This window comes from Rousettus aegyptiacus, unplaced genomic scaffold (assembly GCF_014176215.1).
Source record: "Rousettus aegyptiacus isolate mRouAeg1 unplaced genomic scaffold, mRouAeg1.p scaffold_m13_p_1, whole genome shotgun sequence".
Classification (NCBI taxonomy): domain Eukaryota; kingdom Metazoa; phylum Chordata; class Mammalia; order Chiroptera; family Pteropodidae; genus Rousettus; species Rousettus aegyptiacus.
The window spans coordinates 80,950,825-80,967,916 of NW_023416284.1; the positions used below are offsets into that span (position 1 = coordinate 80,950,825).

The 17,092-nt window shown below is 42.2% G+C and overlaps 1 protein-coding gene across 1 annotated transcript in view; it reads right to left on the reverse strand.

Annotated features, from left to right (window-relative positions):
* The window catches only part of LY86 (lymphocyte antigen 86), a 73,819-nt gene extending 58,759 nt beyond the window's left edge, over positions 1 to 15,060 (reverse strand). Inside the window, exon 1 of the mRNA XM_016160999.2 lies at positions 14,883 to 15,060. Within this exon, the coding sequence (XP_016016485.1) occupies positions 14,883 to 15,009 (127 nt within the window). The 5' untranslated portion in view covers positions 15,010 to 15,060. The remainder of the gene's footprint in view (positions 1 to 14,882) is intronic.
* Between the last annotated feature and the right edge of the window lie 2,032 nt (positions 15,061 to 17,092).

Consider the following 17,092-nt stretch of genomic DNA (forward strand, 5'->3'; position numbering starts at 1 on the left):
TCATATTTTGGGAGACTCTCTGAGCTTCCTGGGGTTGTATGTCTATTTCCTTCACCAGGTTAGGGAAGTTTTCCATCATTATTTCTTCAAATATATATTCAACTTCTTGTTCTCCCTCTTAGGTACTCCTATGACACAGATTTTGTTACCCTTAATTTTGTCCCAGAGGGTCCTTAAATTATTATTATGTTCTTGGTTACTTTTTTCTTACCATTCTGATTGAGTGTCCTTGGCTTCCCCATTCTCTATATTGGTGACTGGTTCCCTTTTATAATTTCCTTTTCCACTTTTATGGGTTTTTTTTTTCTATTTGTTAAAGTTCTCACTGAGTTCATCTGTACTTCTCCTAAGTTCAGTAACCAGTTTTTGAACTCTGCACCTGTTAGATTGCTTGACTCCATTATTTCTGGATCACTGTTCTGTTCTCTTGTCTGGTTTCTACTTCTTTGTCTTCCCATTTTAACCACTTTTCTCTGTCTGTTTCTATGTACTAAGCAAAGATCCTAAGTCTTCCAGTCTTATTAGTGTGGATTTATTTAGTAGCTGTCCAGTGCCACAGTCCTGAGAGGGGTTCAGTTGCAGGCCAAATCTAGCCCAAGCCTGTGCCTCTCTGGGGCCACCTGTTAAGATTCAGCAAGTAATCCACAAATGCTGTGCTGATAGTTGCCTCAAGAGGCCATGCCAGAAACTGAGGTCAGCTCTCAACAGTGAGTCTTGGTGCTGCTCAGCAAGTGGCACAGGACTCACCAAGGACACAACTGGATGTGGCTTGGGTGAGGCCATGAGTTGGAAGAGGTGGAATTTCAGGGAATCCTCTGGACAGAGCAACCACTGTTATACAGTTTGATGACATCTCAGCTATGGACGCTCTGCATCTGCCCACTGGGAAAGTGGCTCAGTAAAGGAACAATGGATACTGCCAGTGCTTCTGCCTGGGAGAAAGCCTCACTTCTGGTCCTTGCTCTGACAACTCAGTGTTCCCCTATAAGTCCCTGATGACTTCTGAGCAGCCGACCCAGAGCCGGTGCTCAGAGCGAACAGGTCTGTCACCTTAAAAGTCTGGTTGTGGACATGGCCCCTTTAAGAGGCATCTGCAGCTGCCATAGCCTCTGTCTCAGTCAGCTGTTGGGGACCCAGCACCCTCGTGTCTTCATCCCCTCCTACCTCCACTGTAGTGTTATTTCTTATTTCTTTCCCTAGTTGTAGAGCTTCTGTTCCTCAAGACTCTTAGACAATTTTGCTTGCCGTTTTTGCTCCGTGTTTCTATCTCAGCTTTGATGGGGTCACAAGAGGGGATGAACAAAGCTTCATATTATCTTCACCATTTTTCCAAGTCTCCTTCTCTTATCTATTTTTTAAAAAATTGTGGATATAACTCTTTGAAGGTAGCTTCATAGAGGGATCCATTTCACACCTCGCATAGCCCAGGAAACTGTTGTCAGACTCATGCACAGCCATTGAAGCCCATGTTCTGGTTCATAGAGAGAGGCATATTTACTAAGGGCAGACACAGCTTCGGTGTTGGCTTTCCGCTGTTTTGGGGCTTTCTCTTTGTTTTGGCTACTGGAGACGTTCCATCCTTTCTTGAAAGCTCAGCTATGCATTTAAAAAGATCTGTATTGCATTTTATCCATTATTTTCAGATATTTATAGCAAGACAGTCTTTCATGATATGTAGACCAGAAGATCGCCCACTTCATACACTTTCCCTAGATGCATAGGTCATTTTCAGTGGGCTATCTTGGTCTGTCTTTCATCAATGTCCTGTTCATAGATGTTTTAGTGTGTATTAGAGATTCAAATGCACAGGAACACTGCAGCAGGACATTTATTCTCTACAAAGACTTCTTGTATATACCTACGACACTGCCTGAGGGCTTTCTCTGGATGTGGGAGAGAGCTTGTCCCATCATAGTCAAATGAGGAGTGCTGGAGAATTAATATTTCTAGGAACAACCACAACAGATGAGAGTTGATAGATCAATGCGCCAGTTTCCTCTCCCTTCAGGTATGACCACTCTAATTCATGTGTCGCAGGGGCCCCCAGAGGTTCCCAGAAGGACCAAGGCCCAGTTGCCCACAGTAGTTACTTAGATTGGCTTTCTTTACTTCCTTGTTTCACTTCTTCATTCTCTTGGTGCTTCTTAGGATCTTTTCTCAACACATTTGCATTAAATTCCTACATCTGGGAGCATTTTTGAGTGAACATTAAACTTAATATTTACACAACTTCTTCTAATTTATAGTATTGACTGTGTATTGTAGATTACTAAATGTTGTAGATTCAAAGATAAATTCTAAGAATTAGTTTAATTTGTAGAGTAGTTTCTGCTTTTTTGATATATTTTAGAAACACACACAGCAGTGATGTTTGTAGGTAGCAAGAAACATTCCAACAGATTTGAGTCAAAATTGGCACAAAATCTAATTAGCATTTCTAGGTGTTTAGATGATAATAAAAATACATGAACTGGACATACTTGAGTACTGGACTGTCAGGCCACTAAGAATATTCCACATTGAGTAAGTGGATACCTAACTATATATTTGGCATTCTTGGCAATTCATATAGTGACATCACTTTGATACAAAGGATAGTTATGGTAAAACTGAACTGTAAGATAGTTTCTTAGGAATGCTTTGAGATAAGAAACAGAAAGTCTTTGAGTGCTGAAAAAAGGCTAAAATCTACCCTTTTTCCAGCAGAGGCTGCAAACTGCTAGCCCATAAGTTGCATCTAGCTTTCGGATATATTTTGTTGGCCTGCAAAATGTTTGGAAACACTTAAACTAGTCACCATGTTTAGAAATTAGAAAGTTGTGTCTCTAGATTAGAAACTCTAGTTCCCTTTGAATTTTTTTTTAAGAGATTGGACATCAAAGATCCCACAAGCTCACATGAATATCAGGTGGAGATGAACAGTAGTTTCCTCCTTGAGATGAGGCAAGTGTCATAGTCCCTGTCACTTTCTATTATATATTACAACAGATTCACTTCATTTATAATTTGCCTTTTCCACGAGGTTATTCGAGTTTTCAACCCCTGCTCACATCTTCTGGAATGGGCAAGAGGCAGGGAAAGGACTGGTTTTCCAGGAAGGTGACTGTGACCCTCTCTCTCTTGCTTGTTCTCTTGCCCCTGCTTTCCAGATTTCTGAAGGTTCGCTCCCTGAGTAAGGCAGCACTGCAGAGTCCCTGAGAGCAGGCAATGTTTGCAGAGGAGCCTCCTGTTCATTATTTGGGTTATTGGCTCTAAACCTCAGGCACATTTTTGTTAGGCCACTCAATACTGGCTAGCAAGCCTGAGCTCAGTTCAACTACTGGCTCAAATAAACCAAGAGCCACTGGCAATTTTTATTCTCGGGTATTCTTTTTCTTTTTGAAATGTACATACTCATTTACATAAGAATTGCTCTTTAACTTAGTTAAAACCAAATCCAAGTGTGAGTCAAAAAAGCTATTGTTCATGGGGGGGGGCGGGGATGGGGGGGAATCTTACAGCCAACTTTCCACTCCACTTGGATTCCAAAGAGCTCAGTGTAGGTCAGGCTGAAATTTAGGGTCTCTGGAGAACTGAGGCTCCTAGTACTTTTCTTCTGGAATAGCCTCCATCCACGATCCAGACAGAGCCAGATGACCACAATGGATGGGGGTGGAAGGATTTGGCTGTTTGTCTGATGGCTGAAGTTAGTTGTCCTTAGCAAGCTTTTCTACATATGGAGAAAAGACCAGGAGAAGCAGACTGCTGGCATCAAGTTTAGGGCTCAGGGGCCCAAGTCACCTGTCATATTTTCGCCAGCCGTCCTCTCTCATGGTTAGTTCTTATCTAAATGTTAAAGATACCACAGAAGAAGGCAGCTCTTATTCTAGACAAGCTCTAGCTTTCACTGCTCTACAAAACTATGTCATTTTTAAGTAAAGTCTGCGATGATAGTACATTTATGGAACTGTCGGTCCTCTCAAAATTTTAAGGGAGCCCCCATAGATATTTTGTGTATACAGAGGACTTGATTTTTTAGGGGCTTGGGCAAAGAAGGGATGTGGGCAGATCACCTAAAGAGAAGGTAATAGAAAGAAGATCCTTTATACTTTGGCGTTGTGGGTAGGAGGGAGGGAGTCTAATCTTGGCATATGTGGTATCTTTGACCTGAAATTGGGTGATCTCACTCAATTTATAAGATCTGGGAGGGTCTTATCAGGTTCTGCTGCCATCTAGTTTTGTGGCTGTGGTTAGGACACATTGCCTCTCTGGCTCAGAGTTTCCTCTGAATGAGGAGATGCTTTGACTGCAGCCCTGTCTAGCCGGAACATTTCCCAATTCTGTAAGAGGTCTTCAGTCTATCCTAAGTCTGTGGGGAGGGACTGGCAGAATACTGACTCTGCCTACATGCCAGCGAATGCTTGGATTGTAGAGAAATAGATGGTCATGTAACAGCTCCCACCCCAGGACCAATTAACATCTATTACCACAATAGATGATTATAAGGCTGATTGTCAGAAACTGATCTTTTGGCCTCATGAAGCATAAGGATGTTCTCAAGAGCTTCTCCAGCAACCTGACCCTGTGCGGGAGCATTTCTCTATCTCCTCCATTTGTAGCTATGCAGCCACTGTGAACTATGATTGGCTCACAATGGCCATGGAACTGTAAACAGACCAAAAGCCAATGCTAGTGTAGTCTGTTATGTTCATCTCTGACTCAGAGTGGGGTGGGGTGGGGGGGAGGTAGAGAGGCAACTGGGAACTTCCTCTCTTTTGCTGTTTGGAGCAAACAGCATTAGCAATGCCAAGCAATTGCTGGGAATAGGCAGAAAGACAGTGCTTGTTTTGAGCTCTTGAGGATCTCATCTCTTGTGATTATGTTTTTAATAATTATTTGGCTAGCATTTCTTAATGACACAGCCTTAACAATGACAGGGAGGAAGTTGGGTTACATCTTAGGCACTAGTGGAGCATGAAACCTGGTTCCTAGTTCTTTGGGGATTCAGAGTATCTTTACTTCTATGGATAGGCCAGAGAGAACTATGCAGTGTTTTCTATCTTTGTCAGTATGTCAGAATACAGACAAAGAATTGTGAATGAGCCAGAAAAAAATAGAACAGAAAGAACCGATCATCTCAAGTGGTCTCATATAAAAATTGGGCAGAAAGCTGGAAAATAGTCAAATTAACACCAGCAATCACATAGAATATACAAGTAGAAAGACAGTCCAGTGCTATGTTCTAAGATGATGAGTCAGCTAAATATTGTACAGATGAGTCACAACTGTGCAGACAAAATCCATCAACTCTAAACGACCTGTCTAACAACAGTTTTGATATTACCATGGCGGGAAGTAAGTTTCCAGCAATGCTGACAGACCAGGTTAATGTATAATGTATAAAGTATAATAATGCTAGGACAATGAGAAACATCACAACACATACTCTGAGGAAAAAGCACTGGGATACGAGGAACTTTTGAAAGAAAGGGACTTAAAAGGTCTTCAGGAAGAAGTAGGTGAGTTTCAGTAAACAGAGCTTGCTGACCAGAAACCAAGCCCAGAAAAAAATTCATTGGTAACTCAAAACCTGCATCCTCAGCTGGTCTAAGGTGATAGTCTTTATCATTGGTCTGTAACATACTATACATCCAGGAAAATACTGAATTAGGTATTACTATAACCCCAGGAAGGTATAAGAATATAGGTAAGGAAAAATACCAATGTAAAAATGATAAAGGAATAAATGTAAACCCATGTTATCAGTATTTTGAAATTAGTTTAAGAAAAGGTAATAAGTAGAATAATCATTGTGATAATTTGTGTTTACTTAGCCTGCTTTTAAGTCATTTAAAGAAATCTGCTTTATTAGGTTAAATGCTTAAAATTTTGTGAATAAATTCATGACCAATTTATATATGTCAGCAATAAAATTAATTTTATTTACAAAGTTTTGCTTTATTACTTATGCAAGTAGTATAAAGGGACATTTTTAATATAGCACTAATATAGACTAAATTGATCACATATAGAGGAGTCCTTTGAATAAGAAAGATTGTAGCTATGGGAAAAAATCCTAATGGCTAATAGGCAGAGGGAACCTTGGTCATTGTATTCTGGATTTCTCAGCGGGGCTGGCACAATTCCCACCTGGCCATAAGGAGAGACATCAGGCTTCCAATAAGGGAGCCCACTGAAAGCACTTTGGCTAAGCAGGCTGTCTGTGAGAATGAATCGTCAACTATAAATTGTGCTTGGAAGCAGCACTTTCTGGGCTAGGATCCTTTTCTTTCTCCTTCTAGCCATTGGGTTGGTTACCACTCACTTCTGTCCCCAAGGCAGAGAGGCACTGGAGGGAAACCAGCATAGAATTTCAAGAAGCAACACACAATGATGCCTTTTTGGATCCCACACAATGAGGCTGGCAGATGCTGACTTGCACATTGCCCACTGTGAATGAATCACCCATAGGTTGCACCCAGATGGATGTGCATATACTTGTTTCCCAGTAAACCCAGAGTACGTTTTCCAATGCCACACAGCTTCTCTGGGATCCCAGAACAAAGCTACTGGATCAGAGGCCTCAGATACCACTTTACAAGGAATCCCATAAAAGGACTGAACCTCAACCCAGATGGCACAGAGTTCCTAGATGAGTCGCCCTATTCTTTCAGTTAAAATCCCCGCCATCCTGTTGTTTGGATTCGGGAGGGTAGTGCCTGCCCTGATAGAACCATAACCTGCACTTCCACTGCTTTTTGCCTCCCACTGCTCTTATCAATATTGCCGAGGGCTCTGCAGCTGCTCGTTCCTTCTTCTCCTGGAATTTAATGCCTGTGGGCCTCTGCCATGTGCTCCAGCTGCACGAGCTGGGGCCGGGAAGGAGCTCTCTCACCTTTGCCTTCCTTGGCCTCAAGAAAAAAAGCTGCTTTGGTCCCCCGAACGCCCCCTTCTGCAGGCCTGAATCTGAAGCCTTAATGGGAACCTCACACTGGCGACAGCTCTGAGAATGTGTTGTCTGTGCTATAGTATCTACAAAAATAGCCGCAGAGCTGAGCAACAGCCTTCCCCCATCTCTACCCCTCTAAAGATCTTCCTCCAAAACAGGAGCAAAACTGCCCATTGGGATTTTGCTTGAGGATGCAAAGACTTGGGAAGATATTTTCTGCCTGCACAGATGAGGCCTCTTAGACTCAGACTCTCGACCTTTTTTTCCTATTTAGGTTCCTATTCGCGAGTTACTCAACAGCTCTTATAAAAGTGCTTGGGAGAATTAGCAGGGAGGAACCCAGTGGCTTGGTAGCAGAAACACACCTACAGACTTAGTTCTCTTTCAGCTCCTACTCAACCTCAACTCTTTTCTGTTTCTATTTTACACACACACACACACACACACACATTTTATTAACTTCCTGTCTTTACACTTGGGCCAAAAGGCCTCTCACTCTGCTCAAGGCAGCTAGCTAGGTTAACCCTTTAGAATTGCATTTTTATTTCTCTGGCTATCTGCCTACTTGTTTTTAATTGCACTTTATTTATATCCTTATTAGTCTCAGAAAATAAACTAAGAGAGAAATTGTTTTCTGTGTGCAATATTTTACAGTGCTGCTAAATGACTACTTGGCCTGTGATGTTTTCCATTATTACTATTATAGTTTGATGTTGTTGCTTCTTTTGTGTTTGTCTTATGCTCCATTTACTTTAGAATTATTAAGTTTTGAGGAAAGCAGTTTTCCCCCCTCCCTTTGCTCCCAGAGTAGTTCTGAAAAAATTTTTCTATGAACATTTTATCAACATGCCTATTCATTCTGCTCTGCAGCTAGGTCATTTTGCTGCCACCATTACTTTGCATTCTTAAAGTCTGATTAATTGTCTCATTTGACTATCTTGATGGATTATGCAGCTGCACATGACCTGATTTTGACTTTGTAATTAAGGACATTTTGGAGGTCAGATAAAATGCCCACCCTGCAGCAAACTTTAGCAACACACAAAACCTATTTAGACAGATATGGACAAGGCCGATTGCCTTCAAGGAGAGGTTTTGATTACAAGTTTGAAACATGGTAGCCAGATACCATGGCATCCTGACCCTAGAACCTCCTGGGTAGCTGGCTGGGCCCCATAGGGACCACCCACAGACCTCAACTAACTGCTAGAGCTAGGGCTTCCCTTATGCCCCACTTTCCAATTCACCAAGTTATCCACAGATGAAACTCATGTCAGGTGTGGAGGACAGAGGGTTTCCCTATAGAGTAGGCATGCCAAAATTTTCAAGAGGGCTCTAACTGAAAATATGCTGTTACTGATAAGAGAATGGTAGATGTCATTTCCAGACACATTTGCAAAAAAAGAGAACTTGGTACACGTGGCTGAAAAATGTAGATGCAAGTGCTTCTTCTCCTCTATGGCTGCTGCAGGTCCCTGGTGGGTACTGGGGGAGAGCCAACTAGGTCCAGCTTTGAGTGTGTGCAGAGAGAGGAGGCTGGAGTGAGGGGCAAGGAGAGGAAACAATCCTTGAGTCAGAAGACAAATCTGCTCCTCCCCCTGCTACCTTCTTCCTCCTCCTCATTTTTCTAGTTCACAGAATGCTTGAGGTTTTCATCTCTTTACCCAAAGACTTAGTTTTTGAGCTGTGCCTTCTCCATGTCTTCACTCTATGTTTCTGGGATCAGATGGCATGGGTTGCTCACTATAAGAATCCAACTATACAGCTTTAAGTCATTAGGCACGGAGTCAGATGCTTAGGCTTGTATCATGGCTCAGGTACATTGCTTAATTAATGTATTTATTATGTATGCGTTTCAGTGTCTTTAGCTGGGAAATGGAAATAAACACTCTACATCCTTCATAGAGTTGTTAATAAGGGTAGAATGAGACTTTATAAATGCAAAGACTTTCTAAATTGTAAAATGTTATGCAAAAGCAGGAGATTTTTATGGTAATGACGATTCTTTCAAAGGTAGCCTATAAATTCCTTTCAATCATGGTGGTTTAGGTGTCACATCCACTTGACCATAGAGCCTCTCTATGGCTACAATTATCCAGAAGACTTAGAACTTGAGGCTCTGATCTGATGAACAGCTTGAGAGATTCCTTCCTAACCTTGACCAGCGAGCAGCAAACTATTTCTATGAAGGGCCATATAGTTAATATTTTAGGCTCTGTGGGCCATATAGTTACTATCACATTACTCAACAGTGTAGTATGGTAGCAGCCAAAGATAAGACATAGATGAATGAGTGTGACTGTGTTCCAATACAACTTTATTAACACATAAATTTGAATTTCATGTAATTTCACATGTCACAAATATTACTTCTGCTTTTGAAATTTTTAGCTATTTAAAAATGTAAAAACCATTCTTGGCTCATGGGCTAGACAAAAATAGTCAGCAGGTGGAATTTGGCCTATGGGCTTCATTTGCTGACCTCTGCACTGGACAACTCCCAGGAACTGCTTGAATGGGCAGGTTGACTATGAGTGTCAAGGAAATTAAAAAGGGGACAGGAATGATTCAGTCATGTGTCATGGGTTTCTTATTTTTTATGATCCTCCTCCCTGCCTGGTTGATGTCAAAGTACGTTAAATGGCGACAATGAGATCTACACTCAAGGCTCTGGCCAGAAAATACTACCTAGATCTCTGCTCTCCAGTCCTTATCAAAAACCTCATAAAAGCAGCAGCAGTAACGATAACGACAACAATGCAACAATAATGATATTTATGGAAGGTTGCTTGGAGCACATGCAGTTCTTCCAATCCTACAGGTTGTCCTTTTGAATAACCCAGACCTGCAAGTGCTGCATTCATGGAAGATTTTACTGTGAGATTCGCAAAACTGATGGGGAGTTGAGTTTTGGGATGAGCCCTTGGTTCACACTGCGAGGCACTATGAGAAACAACAAATTTGAGTCACTGTGGCATCTCTTATTGAGATACTGTCCACTATGCCATTTCTCTAAGGAAAAATATCTTTCATAGCTTATCCAGATATCAGGAAAAGCTAGACATCTCCTTAAAACTGGTCTTATTTTGCAAATAATGGAATTTCCTCATTGGATTTGGTTTCAAGAAAGCTCATAGTTAAATATACCTGTAGTGACTGTAAGGTATCTTACAAAACATTAGCAGCAAAGATTTATTGAGGGCATAGTATGCGCTCAGCACTTTTTATGCAGTCCTTTGCACTTAATTTTCACAAAACCTGAGAGGTATGTGAATTTATTATCCCTTTTGTAGTGGACTGAATAATGGCTCCCAAAGATATCTATGTCCAATGCCAAGAAACCCTGAATGTAACCTTATTTAGCAACAGGGGCTTAGCAACTGTGATTAAACTAAGGGTCTTGAGGTAGTAAGATTATCCTAATCACAAGTGTCCTCTTAAGAGGGGGACAGAGGGAGATGCTACACAGAAGAAAGCAACGTGATAGCTGAAGATGCTACGTTGTTGGCTTTGAAGATGGAGAAAGGGGCTGCAAGCCAAGGAATGCAAAGGCTTCTTCCACTACCAGTTCACCTTCTCATTATGTGTACTTTCGTAATCTACCTCATGTACTGGCGTGATAGAGGCAGTGTAGAAGCTGGAAAAAACAAGGAAAGAGATTCTCCTCTGGAGTTTCCAAGAGAGTGTGGCACTTGACCAAATGAAACAGACTTTGGACCCCTGACCTCCAGGATTCTAAAAGAATAAATGTGTGTCATGTTAAGCCACCAAGTGATAACTTGTGATAGCAGCTATAAGAAACTCACACACCTACTTTATAATCAAGCACAGGAGACTTAGCATGGCTCAAGGATTGGAATGAATTTTGCTGACTCCAGACCCCGAGATCTTATCCCTCACATTGCCTCATTGTTGTATGTATCCTGACCTTCCCTGGTTTTATTATTCTCTTTCTTTACCTTTCCCTTACCTTGCTTCTTCCACTACCAGTTCACCTTCTCATTATGTGTACTTTCGTAATCTACCTCATGTACAGGCGTGATAGAGGCAGTGTGTAAATGAATATATTGGTGGACATTTGCGACATGTGCATGGGGTGGGGGTCCCTGGAATTTATCTAGCCCTGGGAATTGTCTTATGATTTAACCAAAGAAAGGCCCCTGACTGCTCTTGTTCTCTCTTTCTTTTTTAAAGGTTGTTACACTGTAGTATTAATAATTGGACGGAGCAGGACTTCTGCTTTTTCAGAATATTTTACTCACTTCCTGGTCAGTATTGAGAGCTCCATGAATGCTTATAAGTTTCTTTCTTTTCAAGGATTTTTGTATTATTCAAAACGGTTTCTAACTTAAGATTTTTTCTTCCCACCAAAATTATAAAACAAAAAGGGAAGGAAAAATAAAACACTAGGCCTAGAAAATAATGGACCCTCTATTTGATCGGCTGACTCTCCCACATCCATGTGCATATTGGAATTCTAGAAGCCTCTGATGTGCACTAAGGATGTGTAAATACCAGGACTGGCTAGGGTGTCACGACATGTAGCCTTTGCACTGGTATCAGTATGAAGGCCTTGGGGGCTGCCTCACTATGAATCCTGCAGTGGAGAGAGGGCCACTTCCATCTGGGAAGGCGTATGCAGCTCAATGGCTAGTAAGACATGAAGCAGGGCCCATGTCTAGAGAAGCTCCTAGGACTCACTCTGTTAACCTGAAAGTGTACTAAAGATTCCCTCTGACATCATGGCTGTTGAAATGATGCTGGTTCAGGCTCTCATCGTTTCTTTCCTGGATTATTGATTCTACAAACTACAAACTCTGTCTCTAGCCTCAAACGGCTTTCAGTCTAGTATCCACACTCCTACCCATTACCTGAGAGAGCTTTCCAAATGTGTCTTCCTCATTGCCGATGGGATGCAGCCCAACTTTATTTGGGTCTCCTTGTGTATTAGAGTTCTCCAGAGAAACATAAACAATGAAATTACATATGTAATGTGTGTGTGTGTGTGTGTGTGTGTGTGTGTGTGTGTTCTAGAAAGAGATTTATTATGAGGTATAGGCTCCCATGACTATGGAGGCTGCAAATTCCCATGACATGCTACCTGAAAAGTTAGAGATCCAAGAAAGATGTAGTTTGAAGGTCTGAGAACCAAGAATATTGCAAGCAGGAGATAAAGCCCAACTCAGCCATCAGGCCAAGATTGGATTTTTCTGTTTCTCCACCTTTTTGTCCTATCCAGGCCCTTAACAGATTAGGTGAGGTCTATCCTTATTGATGAGGGTGATCTGCTTTAATCAGTCCACTGATTCAAATGCTACTATCTTCTGGAGACACCCTTACAGATACACCCAGAAATAAAGTTTAACCAGCTGGCTGGGCATCTCTTAACACGATCAAGTCGACACATAAAATTAACCATCATATTGAGGTCTGCCCACACTTTCCACCTTATCTTTCATCCTGCTCTCGTGTTCAGAGCCCTGAATTCTATGCCTGGTCACATCCCGATCCTTCACACATGCCATTCCCTCCTTCCTGATCCTGACCTTTATTCCACTGACTTCAGACAAAACTCTAGACAGCAGAAGATTAAAATACAGGCTCTGGAGTCAGACAGGCCTCGGATCAATTCATGTTAATTGCACAAATATTTACCTACTGCTTTCTCTGTGCCACTAGAGATGTAATTTTGCCACTGTTGCTTGTATGGCCTTGGGAAAGTTATCTGATGTTTCTAACCCTCAGTTTACACATCTGTAAAATCAGAATAATTCCTAGAAAGCACTTGGCATGGTGCCTGTCACATATAAACCTTTCATAAACATGAGATGTTACAGTTACTATTTTTATTATTCTTTAAGGTTGAACTCAAGCTTGATGATTCTTCCTCAGATAGATTTGGTCTCCAACCTCATCCTCTCCAACCACCATGTGCCCTGGTACATGATGCATGCCTCTATTCCAGCCCTTCACAGCATTTACCCTGTTATTTAATTGTTTGACCCTTACTACTGTTGGACGAGAACTGCATCTCCTCCATTCTGTTCTTCTGAGTGCCCGGAGCAGGACTTGTGCCTGACATTCCCTGACTCTGTGGAGCAGATGGAGGACTTATCCTCAGGTGGGCCAGTGCAATGATCTAGTTCTTTTCCTGATGCATCTGCTCCTCTTGTTGCTCCTGGCAGCGACTTGCAAGGCTGTGCCAACTTGGCTGTAGGCTGAAGGCTGGTCAGGGAGGTAGATCAGCCATGGCAAACTTTTATGGGAGGATGAATTGGAAAAACAAATCCTGAGCAGTCCATTCATCTCAAGTCTTGCTTCTCATCCTGCACATAAACTGAATAAATGCCAGCAGAAAGTGTTCCGTCCCCATGGGAAGAGCAAGAGTAATGAGATCAACACACTGGCATCTAGCCATTCATTCTCTTTAACATTAAAAAAAAATTGAGGGGTGTATTTTAATGTTCTATGTTTCTTCTTTTTAGAGGAGTGAAGTCAAGTCAAACTGAAGACAAATGACCCTAAAGACTGGCCTGACTGTCTGGCCCTTTCTGAGGTAGCTCCTTGGGTGGCAGTTACAGGGGTCAGTTATCTGCTCAAGTGGAACATCTCCACAACTTCTGAGCTTACAGTGGGGGCAATGCAGATGCTTAAAGCATATCTCCTTTCCACCTCCTTCAGTCCAAACAATATTTTGCTTCCTGTCAACCTCCAAAGTGTCACATTTCACAATGTCATGCCTTTTCATGAGCCCATCCCTCCAATCTTTATTCGAGATGTGGTCCTGAGGTTAGGCTCGTTTCTTGCCACATAGCCCCCCTTAATGGAATGAATTGTCAGGCCTCCTCTGCCGATTCATATGTTGAAGACCTAACCCTCAATACCTTAGAATATGGCTGTATTTGGAGATGGGGCCTTTAAAGAGGTGATTAAGGTAAAAGAGATTGTATGGGTGGGCTCTAATCCAACATGACTAGTGTTCTTATAAGAAGAAAGATACACACTAGAAATGTGCGGGCACAGAGGAAAAACTATGTAAAGACCCAGAGAGAAGAAAGCCATCTGCAAGCCAAGAAGAAAGGTCCTAGGAGAAACCAATGCTGCTGACGCCTTGACCTTAGAGTTTTAGCCTCTAGAACTGTGAGTAAATTTCTGTTATTTAAGCCACCAAATCTGTGGTGTTCTGTTATGACAGTCCTAATAGACTAATCTAAACCCTAAAGTGTTGTTTCAGATATTCATTATAGTAGTTCTCCATATTCTGCTCACTAGATTGCAATTTTTGTTGGTTTATCTGTTTGCCCCCTTGGGGTAACAATTATGATTCATTCTCTTTAGTGATGTCTAGCACTAAAGAAAATCCAGGCATTAATAGCTGCAAAATAAGTTTTTGCTTAATAATGAATGATGTTGTTGTAACAGAAACTCTAGGAGTGTCATAAGAAGGACAGGAATCTTCTCTTTGGCATAAGCGACCTTTTCACTCAACTTGCAAACTAAAGAAACTGTCCAGGGGTACAATTATTATTATTATTATTATTATTATTATTATTATTATTACTACTACTACTATTATTTTATTTTATTTATTTATTTTTTGAGCAGGAGATTGGAAGTATCTTTTCTTAATTTTGAACTGGTAAGGCTTCATGATTTGATAGACTCATTGGTCATTCTGTTATTTTTCAGCTTCTGTAGTGTTAGTGAATTGCTGCATTTTGACTCTCAACATCTCTTTTCTGTCCTCATGGTGGGTCTCTTTAGGATCTTTCCCACCTCTGACCTCGCTTTTTCCAAAAGCTCCAAATGGCCCTTGCTGGCCTGTCGTGAGTGGAGAAAGTGTCCGGCGCTGGTCTCCTCACCCTTCACCCACCCCAACTAAGCGCTACAGCAGCCCACAACTGTTGGCCTTACTTTCCCCTCAAACACAAATGGATATTTTGAAAGACCTTACCACAACTCTGGTAGAGCACTTCCAAGCTCCCATCCTTGCAAGCTGTGTGTGTGGGCCAGGCTTGGCTACAACCGCCGTTGAGAGAAATCAGAGTCCAGATGAGGAAGGCAGCCGTGAAACCCTTCATAGTGAGGGCCTGTGTGTGACCAACTGAAAAATAACAGGCCCAATGAAAAGGGCCTTCAGGGAGGTTCTTCCTCTCCCTTAATTAAAGGGGTGACATGCTCAGTTTCACTTCTCATATTTTATGCTCCTGGGGAACCACTGTGAGAAGCAAAAGGCAGTTAGCAGAGACATTTGAATACTATTCCCCCAGGACCTTTGGCACTTGAATCGACTGGGTGAGGCTAGTCTCAGTTGGGGATAGGTTGGATGCTGACTTTCTGCTTTCATCAGGAGAAACTAGAAAATGGTACATAACCTTATGCCTTAGGCCCTCTCAAACAGCTCTCCTAGGAGTTCCCTCACCCCAGGTGGAGCAGTGAACTCAGGAAAGGTAAGCCACAGGCCGTCATGTGTTTTCCATTACCACGGCCCCATGTCTCTGCAGGCCTCTGATGTGGGCTGTGGACCAGGGACGTGGCTACTGCTGGCAGGCAGTGTTGGGCATTTGGGACCTGGAATGAGGCTTTTGTTCTACTGGTGGTTTTTTCTCCTGGTTTAAGCTCCACCTTCCAGAGGAGGATGTCAGTAGTGACTTGTGTAGCTGTGAGAATAGGGCCTTGTTCTGGGAGCAGCAGATGTGGTCTCTGGAGATGAAGTAGAGAGAGTAACCTGAAAAATGAGCGTGTTCTATTTCTGAGTTTGGCTTGGTGAATAGGGCAGGAAAGGATGGGGAAGCGAGGGACTCCCTTTCAAGAGTAGGAGTTTAATTGTTTCGATCATTGGCAGGATTACTAATGTCACATCCCATTTGCTTCTCAAAGCCAGATTCTGTCCCCTTAATTCTACTACCGTTGTTGTACTGCTTAGAGACAGCAAGATTTCTGAATTCTGATTCCCCATTCCCATCCTAACTCCACCTTAGCTGGAGAAAACTGGAATCAGGGCCAAGGCCAGAAGATTTTAAGAGCAACAGAGTACACCATTTCCCCTGGGAGGAAAAGCAATTCTCTGAGCACAATAAGTAAATTGACTATTTCTGCTGATGAATTAAAGTTGCTTCAAAACTTTTGTTGAAGTGAATGAAATTTAATTACCAATAAAGACAAATACATTGACTTAATTGATGGATGCTTTGCATTTCTTGGAAGACATCAGGGACTAGTCATTTGGGGATAAGACAGAGGGGCAAGTCTGGTTTTTTTGTTAGGTACTCATCTGCAAATAAGTTGAGTGCCATTGGCTTTCAACAGTATGGTTCTTGAACAGCTTATTACGAATGCAAATTCTTGGGCTACATGCAAGTCCAGCTGAATCAAAAACTATAGTGGGGTGGGCCCAGCACTTTGTGTTTTAATACGTTCTTCAGCTGAGTCTGACACATGCTAAAATACAAGAACCACTGGCTTTTCAAAACTCAAGGTGAAAGCTGAGCCCCGAAGAAGAGGTAGATGAGTTGCTTTAAGGAGAACAAAGTGGACAAGGTAGCCCTTGGTCTGTGTAAATGGAGGGAAGCTGTGCTGTGAATGAAAACTCACGAGGTGAGAGCCAGGAGCTTAATGTTTAGAGTTGAGGGCCCTGGTAGAAGCATTGTAACCACTGGTAGTTCGAGGACAGAAAAATGAAGGCCTTTCTTTGGGAACTTTGAGTGCTCCAGGAGTTGTTGGGAGACCTCTGAACAGTAAATGAGGAGAGCTGGCAAGGTTAAATAAACCCTTCCACCTTGCATAGCATGGCATGATCAACATACCAGCAGCTTGACCCAAGGGTGCAAAGCAGGGAGCAATAAGCCTGGTAGAGAATTGTGAATGGCTGCCAGTAGGGAAACCAGGACATCTAAAACTGGGTCACAGATTTTTGTGAATCAAAGGACTTGGCGATGAAATGAATCTTACCTCAGGAATTGCACTGGCATTCAGAAACATTCGAAAGCTCTGGAGGCCTGGTGACACTATGGCAGCGGTCCTCAGACTTGAGCGGGCATCAGCATCAACTAAATAAAGGGCTTATTACACAGACTGTGGGCTCTACGCTTAGACTTTTTGATTCAGGAGGTCTGCAGCAGGGCCTAAGAACTTACATTTCTAACAAATTCTCAGATGTTGATT